We start from the raw sequence: 19,678 nt of genomic DNA, 5'->3' as shown, positions 1-19,678 counted from the left end.
GTTGCCTGTTTTCCCCTGGGCCCACTTCCTATATCAATGTGGATATTTTCTTGAGGATGGTCTTCACTTTTCTGATCAGCTGCTTACTCTGTTGTCCTGCTGGTACTGGATCAGTTGGCCTATCTTCACTTCAGCTGTTTCATCTTCTGTTGTAGCTTTCTATATTATTATTACAAAGAAAAGAAATGTGGCCTTCTTACAAGGGAGAAGCGTACCCTTCATCCGATTTCTCTCCATCAAACACACGCACGCACGCCATACAAATTTATGCATTTGCCGTCAACAAACTGAGTTTACCTAAAGGCAGATTGGAGAGGTGCCATTAACGCGATTAGCCAAGCCGACTTAAATACCACACACCATGAATATTCAATTAACGAAGTTTTTTCTTTAACGACTAACTCAAAAATTATAGATCTTGTCCATTGTCTCACCCAATAACAATTTTCCCGATGCTTTAAAACTCAACCGATCGCGGATGAATGAAGAGATAAATGACAACCAGGAAGGTAACGGACAGCGTACATTAACTAACTTGTAGTCAGTTTACTGACAGTAAATACAGTCTCAGGTACACGCCCATCAATTAGCGTCTGTACAGTAAAAACATCTACAAAGTCCACGAGATATAAAATTTTAGTGGTAATTCAGAACACAACGCACCAGTGAGTGTTTGAGTACAATCTCTGGGAAAGTTGTGACACTGTCTGTATTGCAACGCATAAACAAATAAAAATGGAATCTTACCTTCGGATGTAGAAGACGGACGCCAACACAACGACCATCATAAGAACGGCGACCACCATCCCAAAGATGACAGCTGCACGAGAAGAAATACAGCACATCAGTGTCGTTTCAAACCAAAGACAAAAATTTCTAAAACATTTCTTAATTTCATTGAGAAAATGCCGCTGTATATTAATATTTACACTGAAAGGACAGAATTCATGGGATACCTGATTCCCGGGCAACACGACTCTGTCACCCCTCTCGCTAGTGGACGAACCCACAGCTTGGCCACTGCACCACTGCATTCACGTAGACTCTAATTCGATGTCAGTATGGATAAATGTCGTGAGTTAACCGGCTTTGAAAGAGGGATGATAGTGGGTGCCCGATCATGGGTCACTCTATCGCGGAGGTGGTACAAAAATTGCACTATCCCCGTTCGACAGTATCAGGAGTGTGAAAGTGAAAGTGAAAGTGTATTGATGTCTAACAGCACCAGGGGTTCCCCCATCTCCGCGTTGCTTTCATTGTGGGTGTACCACTTCACTGGGAAATGCCAGAGATTTAAAAGTGTGTGCGCTTTGTATCTGTGTGATGTCGTGTACCGTTGTTCATCTGGTCGTTTAGCCGCTGGACCCCTGCTGAGGCCCAACGTTGTCCCACTTTCGCCCCGTGGAGGCAGACCAGGAACCCAGTAGACTCATTTACTCTGGCAGGTCCTGCCGCGTAATTTCCTGAGATTTCGGCGGCTAGGACCTAAAAAAAAAAAAAAAAAAACTTTAACTAATCGATTGCGCGAGGGTGGTGTCGCTTGAATTTGAAAAGGCCAAAATATGGGCGAAAGGTGATTTGACATGCTTAAATTTATGTGTGTGGGGTTTTTGCTAGCGTACAGATGGAGAGGGGATGGAGACTGAAGACTGGGGGAGGGCGAAAGGCAGAAGTATGGGGCCAATAGAGAAGGTGGCCCCAGGTTTCAGTGGGGCAGGCCCATGCACCACTAGAGAGGAAAAGTGGAGGTGGAAAGGAGGGGAGGAGACGAGGGGAAAAACCCGTTCCCTCCCTTCCTCCCAGGGAAATGTAATTCAAAGATGAAGGGGGCTAGGGTGCCCTCTTTAGGTCGCCATATGGCATTTGGCAGTTTAGCTGCACTTTGTCTGTCTGTTTCTAGTTGCATCATTTATGGGGCTAGCCCCGTCCTTGTGTTTTCTTATTCCTACTTTGGGTGTTTTCTTTGGGGAGATTGGTTCCTTATTTGTCTCAGCTGGTGGCCAATCACTGTCAGCCAGGCACTGCGTCCACCATCGTTGTTTGGCTGGGTCGGGTTATCTCAATTTGTCTTTGAGTGCTCAGAAGGATTGATCATTGTAGTTGAGAGTCATACTCAATGTCTCTTGGGATGTCTTGTCCTTGTGTAGTTTTGCTTACGACATTCTCTTCAGTGGATCTTCTCGTCAGTTCCTGATCGCATTTCGAGTTCTTCTTCTTGTGAAGAGGTCCCATGCAAATCTGGACAGGATTTGGTATTCGTCCCTTGAATCCAATAGGTGATGTTCTTGCCGTTGGGGTATGAACCTTAGTCTTTAAAGGACCCGTGGCCAGTCAGCATGAAGGTTGTATAGAGGCCCGGGTGGAGCCACGCAGGTGACTTCGGGTAGGTTTTTTCTACAAGGGGGATGAATTTCCTCGTTACCTCGCCGTTGTGCGAGGTGCACCATCTGATCTGCCACGTTTGTTTCAAGTGTGCCTGCAATCGTGCTTTCTCTTGTTTTTCTCCGTTTTCCGGTTCTATTGTATGCTCCAAGAAGGTAAGAAGAAGAAGAGTAATGGTAATCCCTTTCATTATGTAATATGTCTGGCCACATCTAATGATTTCCAGATCCAGCGGCAAGACTCCCGCCAGAACCTGGAGCGCCTCAGTTCTGACTGTATTACAAGCACGCGTTATTTTCAACAATATTGACCGTTGTATTGAGTTCAGGATCCTTTTGTTGGCTACAGTCGTCATTTTGGGGTAGAATGTGGCAGCTGCGTATGTGATTATGGGGATAAAATTGGCTTTGTAATAAAGAGCCAGTCGTCGTTTGTTTAGTCCCCAGTCTCGTCGCGTGACTCGGGCTACCATGGCAGCATAGTTTCTAATTTTCTTTCTGGCTTGTATGAGGCCTGAACGTGAGCTTTGTGTCGAGGATTATGCCAAGATATCTCATTTCGGTGGCGAACCTGATTGTGGCTCCGTTTATTTTTATTTGTGGAGGTCTTCTTGGATCAAGGGTTCCCCTGAGGAGTACAGATGTTGTTTTGGTGGGCGATATTACCAGGTAGTTCGCTTCTGCCCATTCCTGTAGAGTGATGAGGGCTCTGTTTGCTGCTATTTCCAACTGGGCTCTGGAGTTAGCGCCACTGTCAATATTAGGTCGTCGGCGAATGCCTGTGACTTGACGTCTTCCAGGTCGATAAGCAGGAACTTATCGAAGACGAGTTACTGAGTATCAGGAGTGTATGGGAATGCTCCATATCCGGAATAACATCTCATCGTGGACAGCGCTGTGGGCGGGTGGAGAAAGATGGTGGTGGATGAACGTGGCCGTGTGTCTCGCATTGTTTCAGCCAACCGGAGAGCGACAGTGGCACAAATCACTGCCGACTTCAACGAGGGAGCTGCCAGAAACATCTCCACCAAGACAACCAGGCGATCACTAGCCGCAATAGATTATGAGAGCCGCCGACCCACCAGAGCCCCATTGCTAACACCACGACTCAGGACTTGACGCGTCAACTGGGCGAAAGAATTCCTGTTGTCACGTTGTTTCAATGCTGTACGTTGTTTGGCTGTAAATATTTGTGTTTATGTAAATCTGGTGAAACTCCCACTTGTGTTTAAGCAGAAGGTATGCTTCAATTGTGACGGTATTAAGTTCTTACCAGTTTACAGTAGTGAAAGCCTTTGCGAGTAATTAATAACTCAATTATTTTATATTACAGATAAAGTGTACTTATAAATCAGATATTATGTATTTCATGTATTTTATAATTCTATTACATTTTGTAACATAGTTGTATATGTATGATCTGATCACCCCCTAGCCAGTGGCTGTAACCGGGTGTTCTCCTAAGAGAAATAAACTGATGATAATAATAATAATAATAATAACATCGACACTGGACCCGATGAGTCCCGTTTTCAATTATTTGGAGCGGACGGAAGGGTGCGTATCTGGCGCGGAAACCTCACCAAGCTATACACCCGCCATAGTGTATAGTGTATAGTGTATAGTGTTTTTAGGGTCTAACGGCACCAGGGGTTTCCCCCATCTCCGCGTAATATACATTGTGGTGTGATACAGAACACTGTAGAGGCCAGAGGTTTAAAAGTGTATGGATATTGTGGTGTGTAATGTTTTGTACCGTTGTTCATCTGGTCTTTTAGCCGTTGGGTCTCAAATGAGACCCCGCCATGTCAACAAGGAACTGTTCAGGCAGGTGGACGGTCGGTAATTGTCTGGGGCATGGTCAACTGGAATACGTTTCGACCTCTGATGCGCCTAGACGCATTTCCGAACAGTCCAGGTTACATGTCCATCCTTGCAGACCTGCATCCCTTCACGGACATCGTGCACCCACAGGGCAATGGACTCTTCCCGCAGGGCAATGTGCCTCCCCACATAGCAGGTGGTGACTAGAACATGGTTCGAAAAGCATTCCGCACATTTTACACCACAGAATGTCCTTCCCGTTCACCGGACATGATCTCAGTGGAGCATCTTTAGATGCTGTGGAAAAATCCGTTCTAGTTTTGGATTCTCCAGCAAGGAACGCGACAGAATTATGGACAGCAGTGCAGCAAGCATTGATGGAAATACCTGTGTAACGCTTTCGTAAACTAGTGGACTCAATGCCTAGTCGTGTGACTGCCGTTATCCGGGCGTTACTAGGTAGGTATCCCATGATTTTTGTCCATTTAGTGTATATCTGGAATTAAAATAATTTTTAATAATTTTTGAAACTAATATAGGAAATTATGGAATGAAACAGAAGAAAAGCAATTAAGTAAGAGATCGGGCGAAATTAGTTAACCCTCGCCAGTTTATCAAAAGTGCGGCCAATCTCTGAAAAGATATGAAAGGATCGCTGTCGTGATCGTTTCAAACAAGAATAAATCGAGCTTTGTTCGGCACACATTCGGCTTCATAATTCGAGGCAGTGTTAGGTGGGTCAGAAAACTGTAGAGCTTAGGGGGATACAGGGAATAATAGATTAACAGTAGCCACTGGCAAATGTGAAAGTGATTCTTGCACTGCTTCTATTGGAATGAGCAACATCCTAGAAAGCAAATTGCTGGGGATTTCAGGAGCTGCTGGCAGTCATCATGAAACAAGTAAATACATGGGCTGTGTTAGGGTTAGTAAGAATAGAAACAGGGGCATGTATACTTGCGTGTACACCAATGCTAGGAGTTTAGTAAATAAATTTGATGAATTTGCAGTGCTGGTCAAGACATCAAAGGTGGATATTGTTGGGATATCAGAGACGTGGTGTCACACCGATATAAGGGATGCAGAACTGGAATTTGGGGAGTACAACGTCTACAGAAAGGATAGACAGGATAGGAAGGGAGGAGGGGTTAGGCTATTAGTTAAGAAACACATAAAAACCAAAGGAAGTGAAGCCAGTCGACATCGCCGGACAGTGCAGTGTCGAGTCAGTTTGGTGTGACATCAGCATTGGGAGATCAAAATTGTGAGTAGGAGTGTGCTATAGGCCTAATAACTCTGATGAGTAAGAAACTGTACAGGGAAATAGAGTGGGCCAGTAAATCAGAGAGTCTTATAATGGGGGATTTTAATTTCCCAGATATTGACTGGAATTTGGGGGCTGGTCACTTACACACTAGCAAGGCTTTTGTGGATTTATTGGATGATTGTTTTCTACATCAGCATGTTCGGGAGGCAACTAGAGGGAGGAATACTCTTGATTTGATTATCAGTAGTGATTCTTCATGCATTAAGAATCTGCAGATAAATGAACCACTAGGTGGCAGTGATCACAGTGTTCTGAAGTGGGAGTTACTCAAAGAGGTAACTACCATTGAGGGTAAAGGGAAGGGGTATTGCTTTCGTAAAGGCGACTACGATGGACTGAGACAGTATTTAAATTCTATACAGTGGGACCAACTGATGATGTTACCAACAGAAAATTCAAAATGGGAAGCATTCAAATAACATTTCTTGGAAGCTACTACGCTTTACATACCAACTAAGAAATATTGTTCAGGGTTTAGGCCTAAATGGATGTCAGATGAACTAATTAGACATGTGGTAGAGAAGAAAAATGCATGGGATACATATAAATTAATTTGGAAAATTAAATGCACAGGGCATAATCCTTATGTGTTTTGATAATTAACTATATAGTATCGGTGTAAATACACCATAGTTAACCCATAGATTTGAGCTACGATTGTAGCGTAGAAGGCATCGTTTTAATTGTATCTCATAATGTGGTTGCCTTCACAACAAGATAGCTACTATTGAATTACTTCAAATAAATAACGCTTCTCTAGTAGAGAGGACTACTGTTATTTATTTTCAGCTGTACCACCACCCAGACGATCGTTTCGAAGCTGTGCGGCTTCATCATTAGTGGGCGGGCAGGTACCCAGGTAATACAACAAGCCATCACATTTTCGAAGTTATATCCACATTATGAGAGATGCCAAAAGTGTGTGGTGGTAATTTTCCAACACACACTTTTGGCATCTCTCGTAATGTGGATATAACTTCGAAAATGTGATGGCTTGTTGTATTACCTGGGTACCTGCCCGCCCACTAATGATGAAGCCGCACAGCTTCGAATCGATCGTCTGGGTGGTGGTACCGCTGAAAACAAATAACAGTAGTCTTCTCTACTAGAGAAGCGTTATTTATTTGAAGTAATGCAATAATAAATAAATATAATCTTTATTGTGTACAAAGGATGTATACAATTTACCCTTCACGGCAGGAATGCCAGGGGCTTCACATTGGCTGGTGTACAAAGGCCTTGAGGACGGGGCCCACATCGAAGTTCGGGTTCATCCCCCAGGGCCAATAATATAATACGTTTCAGTTAAATTATTCACAATATTCATAAAAATGTTATACAGTATTTTTGACATTATATACAATATTATACAGATATCCTATTTAAAATTATTATACTGCGACATTACTGTGCAGTTTGCCTGGTTGAGTGTAGGTCATCAAGGATCTCCCTCCGGTATTTGCGGTCCTTGACAAATTTGTAGAGGTCGCCTTCGATTGCTTGGACTGTGGTGAGCATCTGCTTGGGGAGAAAGCGTTCGCTAAGGGCTAGTCTGTTATGGTTGGCTATAAGTGTTGGAGATGATCTCAGTCCGGGTTGAGGGATCCTCCAGCTGCACAGTTCCCATATGTTTGGCTCCGAGATTATTCCAGTGGTCATTTTGACAGTTAGGGTGAGGCGTCTTTCCATTATAAGATTTGGCACTCGGGCAAAGTCCAGTGCGGTTGCCATCGCAGTTGTTCTTTGCTGGGGTGGACGATGATGTTTATGTGTGTGACCCAACGAAGGAGCCAGTATTCGGAGGAGTACACACGCTTGATATTCGTGACGGCTGCAGATGCCCATATTTCTGAGGCGTATAACACGACGGAGTATACAGAGGTGTATACGTACCGCCGAGTCACATCCAGACCATTAACGTGAAGTAGATGTTGTTTGGTAATCCACCGCATTTTGCAGAATTTTGTTATGAGCTTGTCAATGTAGGGCTTCAAGGTCAGTTTGCAATCGAAAACTACTCCCAAGTCTGTATGTGTATTTACCACTGGAAGGAGAATGCCATTTAGAGAAACTTGGACTTCAGTGGGTTGGTGCTTCAACGAAAAGACAATTTGGGCTGATTTTGCAGGATTAAAAAGTAGTCCAAATTGATGGAGATAGGATTCTAAGTCCTGTAGCTTTCGATTGATCTTTTCATTAATTTTTGAGATATGTTCCCCCGGGTTAATCTGGGTGTGTAACTTAATATCGTCAGCATAGCAGATTATGTCTTCTCTCTCTTGAACAAACGGAATAATGACTGCAGTAAATAATGCTCCGGAGAGGACTCCGCCTTGGGGAACTCCCGCAGTGATTTTTCATGAGATTATCTCTTGATCTGCTGTAAGAACAATGATTCTGTCTGATAGCAGGGTTGTTATAAACCACATCAAGTCACCTTTTATATGTAAGTAATTTTCTAGGAGGTGAACGAGTGAGGGAATGCTGATTGAGTCAATAGTAACTATCTCGTTGTGAAGGCAACCACATTATGAGATACAATTAAAAGGATGCCCTCTACGCTACATACGTAGTTTAAATATATGGGTTAACTATGGTGTATTTACACCGATACTATATATAAATTAATAGGTGACATGGAAGCCTGTGATAGATATAAGCTGGTCTGTAACCAAATCACAAAGGAGGTTAGGCAGGCAAAGGCAGATTACGAGAAATCTTTGGCAAAGGAGACAAAGAAAAACAGCAAACATTTCTTTACTTGTAAACTCTAGATTGAAAGGGATGAATCAAATTGGTCCATTTCATATCGATTGTTAAACTTTTGATGATCCTGCTCAGGTAGCTAACAAACTAAATGAATATTTTGCATCGACATCCACACATGAGGAGTTATTCAGGGAGGGGAATGCCAGAGGTGTATTCAACTCTGGCAGTGAGCTAGATGATTTTGTAATAACTGAAAGTAGAGGAGAAATTGTTGAAGATAAACATAAGAATGGCACATGGGATGGATGGGATCTATCCAGTTATATTAAAGGAGGCGGAAAAGGAAGTAAGCAAACCCTTAGCCATAATTATGAGAGCTTCCTTGGACTCAAGAGAGGTCGGTACCCATGGATTGGAGATGTGCAAATGTGACCCCAATTCACATAGGAGGATCAAAGGGGGGGACACAAGTAATTACAGACCTGTTTGTTTAACTTCTGTTCCAGCGAAATTAATGGAGGTACTGATTAAAGAAGCACTGCAGGATCATCTAGAAAAGAGTTCAGTTATAGCTCGGACACAGCATGGGTTGTTAAGGGGAAATCTTTTCTCACCGATTTGATTGGATATTATGATGTGTTCATAAAGGAACTGGATGCAGGTAATAATTTTCATATCATATATTTGGACCTTAGAAAGGCTTTTGATACTGTTGCACATGGAAGACTGCTGCACAAATTGGAGCAGTGTGGCATTGGAGGCAAATTGCTGCCATGGATAAAGGGACGGTTGAGTGGAAGAAGACAAAGAATGGTAATCAATGGACACTGCTTTTCGTGGACTAATGCTATTAGTGGTGTCCCTCAGGGTTCAGTGTTGGGTCCATTGTTGTTTTCTGTATGTATTAATGATATTGATGAAGATATATCAGGCTTAATGTCCAAGTTTTCAGATGATACAAAGGTTGGCAGGGTTGTTAATGACACTAAAGACAGTACGCTACTGCAACAGGATCTATAAATGTTGAGCAGATGGGCTGAGGAGTGGCAACTGAAGTTTAACATTGACAAATGTCAAGTACTTCATATGGGAAGGAGTAGTCCCAGCGTGACGTATCAATTGTGTGGTACTACACTGTCGAGAATGAAAAGGACCTGGTACTACACTGTTGACACTGGTAGAGAATAAAAAGGACCTGGGAGTAATTGTGAAGGCAGATATGAAGTTTTCTGAACAGTGCAGACGGTCTGCAAGGGTAGCTCATGGTGTCTTGTCAATGATATACAGGAATATTTCTAGCAGGATAAGAATATGATTATCCCCTTGTATAAGGCAATAGTCAAGCCACACCTTGAATACTGTATATAAGTCTGGAAACCTCATTTTAAAAAGAATATAGAGCTGTTGGAACGAGTACAGAGAGAGAGAGAGAGAGAGAGAGAGAGAGAGAGAGAGAGAGAGAGAGAGAGAGAGAGAGAGAAGGGCAACAAGATTAGTGAATGGAACAAGGGGGTGCTCTTACGAAGAAAGGCTTAAGTTTTGCAAATTACAGTGTTTGGAGATTAGACTCCTGCTAGGTGATCTGATTGAGGGGTATAAGGGCTTGAATGGTTTGAGCATGCTCAATGCTCATAGGATTCTTCCTCTTGCTCAGAATAATCGTCTGAGAGGGCATAAATTCAAATTGAGGAAAGGCAGATGGAGGATAGATGTGCAGAAGTTTGCCTTTATCCAGCGGGTGGTTGGTTGGTGGAACAAACTTTCATCTGTCGTTGTAGAAGGTGATAGCTTAAACAGATTCAAGGCAGAACTAGACAAACATTTGGAATGAGTGGATGGATGAAATGAGAACGGTTTTTTTCTCTTTTTTTTTTTTTTTTTGGCTGATGCTATATAAGCTTGCTTTCTTGCCTCATGTGCCTTTACTAATGACAATGCTAATTTCTTCCCGAAACTGGGTTTTTTGTACACCAAACAGGAAAATCAACAAAAGAACACACGCGATTTATGGACCTAATATAAACGGGACGATATGGTCTTCAACTGATATATCCAAAATTCTACAACAATATCACCAAAAACATTTGTACACTTTTTCCAATCGCTTTTGGAAACTGTCCCTTGCGTGAAAAGATATCGGTTTGCTGTTGTGACTGGCATCATTTAGAACTTCTGCGGCGTTAAAAAATGGTTTGCCAGCAAACTGTTATTTAAACAGCCCAAACAAATAGGAATCGCCATGGACAGCGCCGCCGGGAGGAGGATGATCTTCGCAAGCAACAAATCATTAAGATGTGCGGGCAGGAAGGTGTTGATCATCCGGCTGTTTCCGGAGAATTGAGTTTGTGAGTTGTTTTTGATGTATGTGTGCAGCACGATACAGCATTTATGATATCCACTGGCCTCTCAAAAATGCACAAGAAGACTGCCATGATGGTCCAGATAACGCTGTTATCAATGTATAATTCTTTCGCAAGCATATTGTTAGCCCTGAAGATGATTTCCAGTAGAATCCCGAAACTTTGCCAAAATATCACGTACCATTGCATTTCAGTAAACAACTCGTGCAACCTGAACCATATCAAAACAGCCACCCCCTTCGAAATAAAAAATTACCCTCCTTGGTGACACCAGATTATTTTTCCCGATAACTACATAGTCTTAAAATTATGGTTGGGAAATGCTGGCATTGCACTCATTCACGTTTGGATTCCACCATGGAATACTCTTCCACCTCTGGCTAAAAACTTGCAATCGTTCGTTTCGTATTTGTGGGCTTGCTTTGATTTCTCATTTACTGAATCTCCCTCGTAAATCTTTGCTAGTGTGTAATTTTAAAACCAGCAGAGTCGTACTTAGAAATAGAAAAGGAATAAATATTACAATTTGGAAGAGTCGAAATTATTCAATTGTGCCATTCACTTCCTTTGAATTCTTAACTCCTTCGAGCCAATTAATACAGCATTATTTACTCACTTAAATACTGGGAAGAAAAGAAGAAGAAGAAACACAAACCTCCTTGGCTCTTCACTCGAGGCTCCCCCGTCATTGTTGCAGCAGCTTCTGAAAAGAAACGAAACAAATTATTTCGGCTCTCTCTCTCTCATTCTATTTTAGAGAGAACAGTATAACATTTAAATCTCCACAATCGTCACATTTCTTTTTTAAATGGGAGTCTTTTTTTGCTTACAGAATCACATTTTCTTTCCTAGGTTTCTTACCACGTTTGAACACATTTGCAGATTTAAAAACTTGTCCACCAAAATCAAAAGTTGTATATGTTCTTTCGGACTGAGAATCTGTTTTAATGGTGATGATTCAGTCCGTGAAGAGGTGAAGAACAACATATCGTGATCGTGTGGCGATTTTTTAAAAAAAACCCACTAACGGCAAACCCTTGAAAAATTTTTGCCAACCCCTCCCTCACTTTGGATGGGAAATGAAGGGTTTAATTTCTTAGTCCAAGAAGGTTTCATTTCTTAGTCTTTTTCTACCGATTGGAAGTAGTGGACCACGGTTTCACCCATCTTCTAAAATCGAATTCCATAAAATTCCTTGGACGCGAAATCCCAAAATGTGCCTTTGGAATCTGTATCGTCAACTGTGGAATCCTACCTTTGGAATGAAGGAATGCTAATATTTTGATTACGTGGAAATTGTTCTTGACCAGGGAACAATTTACACATAATCAAAATGTTAGCTCACTGGTGTCAAGGGGACCTAATGTGAACTATGAGAAAAATCCCCTCAGCATACATTACACCAGCCTGCATTAATGTGACTGGGAAGGATCGATTCATACACTCCTGTTGTTTTTGCAATCATCTCATCAGTGCGAATGGCCGCTATAAATGAATGCTTTAAAACATTGGTCACTCTTCGTACAGCCATTGTAATTTAATAAAAAAGGGAGTCACTCAAAACGCTTACTTCTTTTGTTTCTCTCAGCCAAAATGTGGATGTGACTCATATTCGATTCCCTTTATTTTTATGGGAAGTATTTTCCTGTTAAGTGGAAGGTAATTAGGAAACAAAAGTGTATTCCAAGAAATGGTGATCAAAATCTTTCCAACAGACTGTTGGGTGCATTTTGTTATAGAAGGACAATTGCTTTCGATTCCATTGCTTTGACAAATTTAATTTTTGGAATATAAAAGTGAAGCCAAGTTTCTTTCTTCGTCGTTGTGCTTTCCGTCTGGATTCCCTTGAAACAAGTTTTAATTTCATGCGAATACTTCGTCATTCTTGGCATCCATTTTGCAGAAATCTTGATCTTCCCACTAGTCGTGCCATCAGAAAATGGCGCGACTAGTGGCTGGACAAGATTATAAATATTTCTATGATAATAAGTGTAGCGCTAAAGGGTTCCCACCGATAAAATCTGTTCCGAACTCACCAACGATACAGGAGGCTTTCGGCTCGGTCCACTGGCCTGTTTCCGTGCAGGTGATGTATGGATCATTGCCGGTCTTCAAGCGACATCGTAATTTTGCGACGCTACCATACTTGGTAGTCCTGTTGAGCAACCTGTAGCTTCCCTTCACGGCAGATCCATCGGGCATTCCGCAGTCGATTGCTGAAAAGAAGAAGAAGAAATCTTTATTGTACAGTAAAGATACAATATATGCCCGCCACAGCCAGGAGGCCAGGGGCTTGACAATTTTATGGGGTGATATAAACATATGTACAATATAACAAAAAAAGATAACGTAACATGAAATTAACTTAAAAACGTGGCATTAACCATTCTATAGATATGAGTATATACATAGTTGTGAGGCAGACAGTACACCAAGGTATTTACACGATCGTGTACAAAGCACATATTTCAGAATATTTTTCATAGGCGTGCATTAAGTTGTTGTATACGGTTTCGCAATTTTCTTGTGAAACAGTTCGTCGTTGTGCCTGCGACGTGCCGTTCTGCGCCTCACAGCAGATAGCAGGTGGAGGTATCGGTATGAGTTGACATCAGGGGCCACACAAAAGGGGAACAAGTTCGGCCAACGAGCGCCTGTAATTGCGATACGAAGCGAATTTCTGGAGGTCAACTCCGATCATTAGCAGGACTTGCTTGTATTGTAGGAAGTACTTGGCCAGGTAGGAATCTGTCACTGATCTTCAGCCTGTTCCACTGTAGCTGAAGAAGAGGGGTGGCACTTAGGGAAATTAGAGGAGCATGCCACTGACATATATCCCACAAGTCAGGGGAGTTGATTTTGCCAACCAGCATTTTGACTGTGGTCACAGTTCTCCTCATGCCGATTATTTGAGGCAGCCGCGGGATTTGAAGTTGGTCGGCAATGCTGGTGGTCCTCTGCTGGGGGGGAAGACGATGTTTGCGAGTTGCCCACTTCAGTATCCAGTATTCGCTGACGAGGATGGGCTTCGTGAGAGGCCCATATTTCACAAGCATACAGAAGGGTAGGATACACAACGGTTTGCAGAGAAAGCTAGAAACGATACAGCGCAGCATCTTACTCACCGTCTCCAGAGCATGCTGCACGGTCAGCTCACATGCATTGCAGGCCCTTGTGGGGCTCCCACCCTTGGACCTGGAGATTGTCCGCTGTGGAATGCTATATCAACTATCAAGAGGGAACAGTGTAACTTGCATTGGCTTCACCACAGACCCGACCAACAACAGCAACGCAGAAAAGAAACGACTAACCAAATATCTTCAACAAACCTGGAAGTCCCGATGGGCGGACTCAACTAAAGGTGAGATAACCCGGAAGTTCATCCCGGACATTACCCAAGTGTATCCCGAACAGCCAAACTGGTTCTCACCGGGGCTCTACACCACCTTTCTTCTAACAGGGCATGGCTCTTTTAATGCCAAGCTGTCAACTTTCGGCATCAGGGATTCCCCATTATGCCATTGCGAAGAAAACCAAACAGGGCCACACCTAATGCACGATTGTCCCCTCTTTGAGGACATCAGATGTCATTTTATCACAAAGATACGCTTTAACCCGAAGGAACGGGAGCACCTTATATTACATGAGGAGGAGAACTACAAGGCCCTCTCGTGCTTTGCACATGAGCTGTTTACCCGGCTAAGGGCAATGACCCAACCTCCCCAGGCCTGATGCAGGACCTGACTACAACTACAACTCATCGGACGGGACTCTGCTCTCATGAGTGCCATTAATTTGTCAACTGTACCAGAAAGATCAAAGTACCACGATATCGGACGGAACTTTGCTCCCACGAACATCACAATCAAACACGGACACCCTGTCAACTGGATCGACAGCGCATGTAATTTACACAACGAACTACCTTAGAATGTGACAATCACCATATGCAGGAGTAACAACACTGCATCGACCCCAGATAACAGAACAAACAGTGAAAGTAACCACATACCAACAATGACCACCCAAAATAGAAATAGAAGGACCATGACCACGACCAAACTGGATGAGACCTTGATCCCATGACCAACGCCGGCATTCAACCGATCTGTGAACAAGTCGGTAGAGACCTTGTCCCTGGATGTACCTCCTGGTGGGGCCAGTGTTGTGATGCTGTCCTGAACCTGCTGGCCTAGCCACCACTCTGCAGCCAGGCTGCACACACGCGATATTGGCGACCTGTGCTGGCTCCCCTGTCCGGCTCTTTCTATCCCACCCCGGCAGGGGGGGAGGAGACGGTCATACTTTTCCTTCCCTCCATGCCACCCCCATTCTTCCTTCTGGCAGGGCATGGGCATGCCCTGCTGACACCAAATTGAGGCCTACTACTCTATTGGCCTTATCCTTCCTCTTTTAATCCCCCAGTCTTCAGTCTCCCCCCCTCTCTATCTTTACACAAGCGAATTCCCCCCACACATTAATTCAATGAATCCAAATTAACTTACGCCCATATTTCGGTCTATCCTTATTCAAGCGACATCACCCTACGTAATTGAGAGATATCACACATATATGTGTAAAAAAAATTTTTTTTTTTTTTTTAAGATCCTAGCCACTGAAATCTCAGGAAATTAGGTGGCAGGACCTGCCAGAGTGAACTAAAGACTATCGGGTACCTGGTCTGCCTCCACTGGGCGTAAGTGTGGTAACGTTGGGCCTCAGAAGAGGTCCAGCGGCTAAATGGCCGGAGGAACAACGGTACAAAACACCACACTTCCATAATCCGTACACTTTTAAATCTCTGGCCTTCCCAGTGAACTGGTACACCTACAATGAAAGCAACGCGGAGATGGGGAAAACCCCTGGTGCCGTTAGAAGTGTAAGTAAGTGAAAACACTTACTTACACTTACTTTATCTTATTGTGGCTCTGGCATCTGTGTTGTGAAGAAGATGTTGACGGGCAATCCAGCGCATTCGGCTGACTTTGCGTAGAACACATTCGATGTGACAGTTGAACGTAAGGTTTGGGTCGAAGGTTACACCGAGATCTTTGTGTTTAGTTACACTTGGAATAATTGCATCCTCCAGTGAGGGTTGTATGAATGTGGGACATTTCTTCAGAGAGAAAACCATCACAACGGATTTTTAGGGGTTCAGTTTAAGACCGAAATTGTTGAGATGGCTAGAGAAAGTTGTGATTTTATTACAGATTTCCAATGTGATCACTCCTCTGTCGGCTGATGGTGGTATTTCCGTTAGGAACTTTATATCGTCGGCGTAGGAAATAACACCATCTCTGTTACACACAAACGGAATAAGGAGGGCATTAAAAAGTAGTCCCGATAAAACGCCACCTTACGGCACACCTGCATTGCTCCATTCACAGCCGAAGAACTCAGTATCGCAGCATCAAAACTGAGAGACAGAAAATCACCGGGACTAGACTTGCTAGAACCGGAAATTGTAAAAATGGTGGCGGAGTACAATCCAGAGGTTCTCCTTAATCTATTTAGCCATTGTCTCCAGCATGTATGGTTCCCAACAGACGGGAAAATGGCAAACATCAGGCTAATTTTGAAAAATTCCAGCAAACCCCATGACAAACCAGATTCCTATAGACCCATCGCTCTCTTGTCAGTAATAAACATGTTGTTTGAGCATCTTCTAAGACTAAGAATAGAAACACATTACAACAATGCCAACTTACTGTCCCCAAATCAATATGGATTAAGAAAGGGTCGTTCCATTGTTTATGCACTGGAGAACATGATTGAAGGCGCAAAGAGTACGGACAGAAAATATTTCTTAACCATCTCAGTGGACTTTGCCGGGGCGTTTGACGCACTCTGATGGCCAAACGTCATCGGCAGACTCCGTACAGCAAATCTCCCTAGCAACCTGTACCAATGCATAAAAAATTATCTATCACAGCGGAGCATAACCGTCAGGACACCGTATAGCAAAGTTACGCGCCAAATCTACACAGGATGTCCCCCAGGGCTCTGTCCTGGGTCCCCTATTATGGAACATCGTACTTGATGAGTTCCTGAACATAGACCTGAAGAATGTCCAATCTCAAGCATATGCAGACGACTTAGTCCTTACCCTTGCCGCCGATACTAGATCCCAACTGGAAGCCGCAGCAAATAGAGCACTCGGAACTTTACAGACTGGGCCTGGCACAACCACCTGGAAATCTCACCAGTAAAGACAAACTGCATCCTGCTTAAAGGCTCTCTGAACGTAGCGAGGCCACCGCAAATCAAAATCCAAGGGAGAACTATTCAGTTTTAACAACTGAGATGAGATACCTTATAGTGATCTTGGATAGGAACCTATCATTCACACCACACCTGAAATATCTACATACCAAGATTCAAAAATATATTGCGCTAGTGGCAAGAATCGCACGTCGGGACTGGGGACTGAAGCGACGCGCGCTCACCCTCTTCTATAAGGCTATGTTCACCCCCATAATCACTTATGCATCTGGTATCTGGTTTCCAAAGGCCACCACAGCAGTTAACAAGAGGAAGCTTGACTCGATTCAGCGTGTCATCCTGCTCACCATCACCCGAGCCTGCTGCACAGTCAGCACACATGCCTTGCAAGTGTTGGCCGGCGTGCTACCTCTAGATCTAGAAATCATCAAATGTGGTTTGCTTTATATGCTTTCCAAAGGTAAAGCCATCTCCTGTCTGGATTTTACCACCGACCCCTCAAATAACATCAAGGCCGAGAAGAAGCGCCTCACTGCATACTTGCAGCAGGTCTGGCAGTCTAGGTGGACACATTCTACAAAAGGAGAAGTCACCAGAAAATTTCATTCCTACAATAGCAACAGTATACCCAAAATCTCCCACATGGTTCTCCCGTGGCCTATAAGTCACTTTTTTGTTAACTGGCCATGGATCTATCAGAGGAAAGCTCACTGCACTCGGGATCACCGAAAACCCACAATGTCTCTGTGGTTCCCTCGAAAGTTGGGACCACCTGATGTACGAGTGCGAAATATATGAAGATTTGAGATGCCTCCTCCTGACTAGGATACATTACCTTCCTAAAAACCAAGAACAGCACATCCTCGAAAGAGAAGAAGATTGTCGCCTTTACGCGCTACGCACAAGACTTATTCGCACGACGGACTATATCCATGGTAACTATACCATGGATATAGTTACTATCCCGATCATCATCAAAACCAAGAGAAGACAGCCACCTATATTTTGGGAATCAATGCAGAGGCCTACCAGCAAATGAGACTACACCACCACCAAATCTAAGAAGATCCAGTATAAGACAACCACAGCTACATTCCTATTTATATCCGTACTGACTTTGACACAAATCACCGGATGACATCACCACTGAAATTGACATCACGACCAGACCTGAACGAGAAGAGCAAGAAGATTCTGCCAAATGGCCATCACGCTTGTGCTCTCTTGCACGGCAACTTTTGTCCCACTTCCATCCCTTACTTTCGCCTGATGGATGTATTCCATTGTACCTGGGGGATGACTTCTTCATCCCCCATATTTCTACCTGTCGTCCCTTTTCTTGATCTAAAGCCCACCGGCTCTAACTCTCCTTTTTTTTTTTTTTTTTTTTTTTTTTTTATATTGTTCTCTGTGTGGAAGCTTAGGCGACCCTACAACTTCCACAACGACAGATGGAAGTTTGTTCCAGCAATTAACCAAGTAGATTAAAGTAAATCTACATCCTTCCTAAAATGAGGCCTCCAGACCTGTACGCAGTACTCAAGGCGTGGCCTGACCATTGCCTTATACAGAGGGATAATCACCTCCTTTTCCCTGCTAGCAAAATTCCTATATATCATTGACAAAACCCCCTGACCTGCCTTGGCAGCCTGTCTGCATTGCTCAGAGAACTTCATATCTGCCTGCAGAATTACTCCCAGGTCTTTTTCATTTTCTACCACCTCAAGTGTAGTACCACACAGTTGGTACGTTTCTCTGGGGTTACTTCTACCCTCTTATGCAGTACTTTGCATTTGTCAAGGTTAAACTTCAGTTGCCACTTCTTAGCCCATCTGCCCAAATTATCTAGATCCTGTTGCAGTAGCACACTGCCATTACTGTCATTAACAACCCTGCCAACCTTTGTATCATCTGCAAACTTCGACATTAAGCCTGATATACCTTCATCAATATCATTGATAAATATACAAAACAACAGAGGACCTAACACCGAACCCTGTGGGACTCCACTAATAACATTACTCCAAGAAGAGCAGCACCCATTAATTACCACCCTCTGTCTTCTCCCACTTAACCATCCTTTTATCCATTGTAGCAACTTACCCTTAATACCATTCTGCTCCAATTTGTACAGTAGTCTTCCATGCGCAACAGTGTCAAAAGCTTTCCTGAAATCCAAATATATGACATCAAAATTATTTTTTGCATCCAGTTCCTTTGTAACCACATCATAATATCCTATCAAATTTGTCAGACAAGACTTTCCCTTAACAAACCCATGCTGTGTCTGAATTATTGCTGCAGTCTTGTCTAGATGATCCTGCAATGCATCTTTAACCAGCGACTCCATTATTTTACCCGGAACAGAAGTTAAACTAACTGGTCTGTAGTTACTCGTGTCACCCTTCGATCCCCCTTTGTGAATTGGGGATACATTTGCACATCTCCAGTCCGTGGGAACCTCCCCTGAGTCCAAGGATGCTCTCATAATTAAGGCTAAGGGTTTGCTTAGTTGCTTTGCCGCCTCCTTTAATATAACTGGATAGATCCCATACACCCCAGGTGCTTTTCTTACGTTTAACTTCAACAGTTTCTCTCACACTTTGCTCTCAGTTATTACAAAATCATTAAGCACAGTGCTACAATTTGATAACCTTCTTCCATTTTCAAACTGTAATAATTCCTCACGTGTGAATGTAGATGCAAAATACTCATTCAGTTTGTTTGCTATCTGAGCAGGATCATCAACAGTCGAACCATCGATGTCAAGTGGACCAATCAGATTCATCCCCTTCCTTTTAGAGTTTATATAAGTAAAGAAATCCTTGCTGTTTTTCTTAGCACCTTTTGCCAAG

At 43.2% G+C, this 19,678-nt stretch overlaps 1 protein-coding gene across 1 annotated transcript in view; it reads right to left on the bottom strand.

Annotated features, from left to right (window-relative positions):
• The window catches only part of LOC150089095 (uncharacterized), an 81,725-nt gene that overhangs the window by 5,546 nt on the left and 56,501 nt on the right, over nt 1–19,678 (bottom strand). The window contains exons 8-10 of the mRNA XM_090370406.1: nt 12,638–12,817; nt 11,257–11,304; nt 748–820 (exon numbers count right to left, since the gene is read on the bottom strand). Of these exons, the coding sequence (XP_090226532.1) occupies nt 748–820; nt 11,257–11,304; nt 12,638–12,817 (301 nt within the window). The remainder of the gene's footprint in view (nt 1–747; nt 821–11,256; nt 11,305–12,637; nt 12,818–19,678) is intronic.

The sequence above is a fragment of the Mastigoproctus giganteus genome, chromosome 3 (genome assembly GCF_048544385.1).
Source record: "Mastigoproctus giganteus isolate SK-2022 chromosome 3, ASM4854438v1, whole genome shotgun sequence".
Classification (NCBI taxonomy): Eukaryota; Metazoa; Arthropoda; class Arachnida; order Uropygi; family Thelyphonidae; genus Mastigoproctus; species Mastigoproctus giganteus.
Note: the sequence above shows the minus strand (reverse complement) of the source record. Positions and strands in the feature narration are given on the sequence as shown.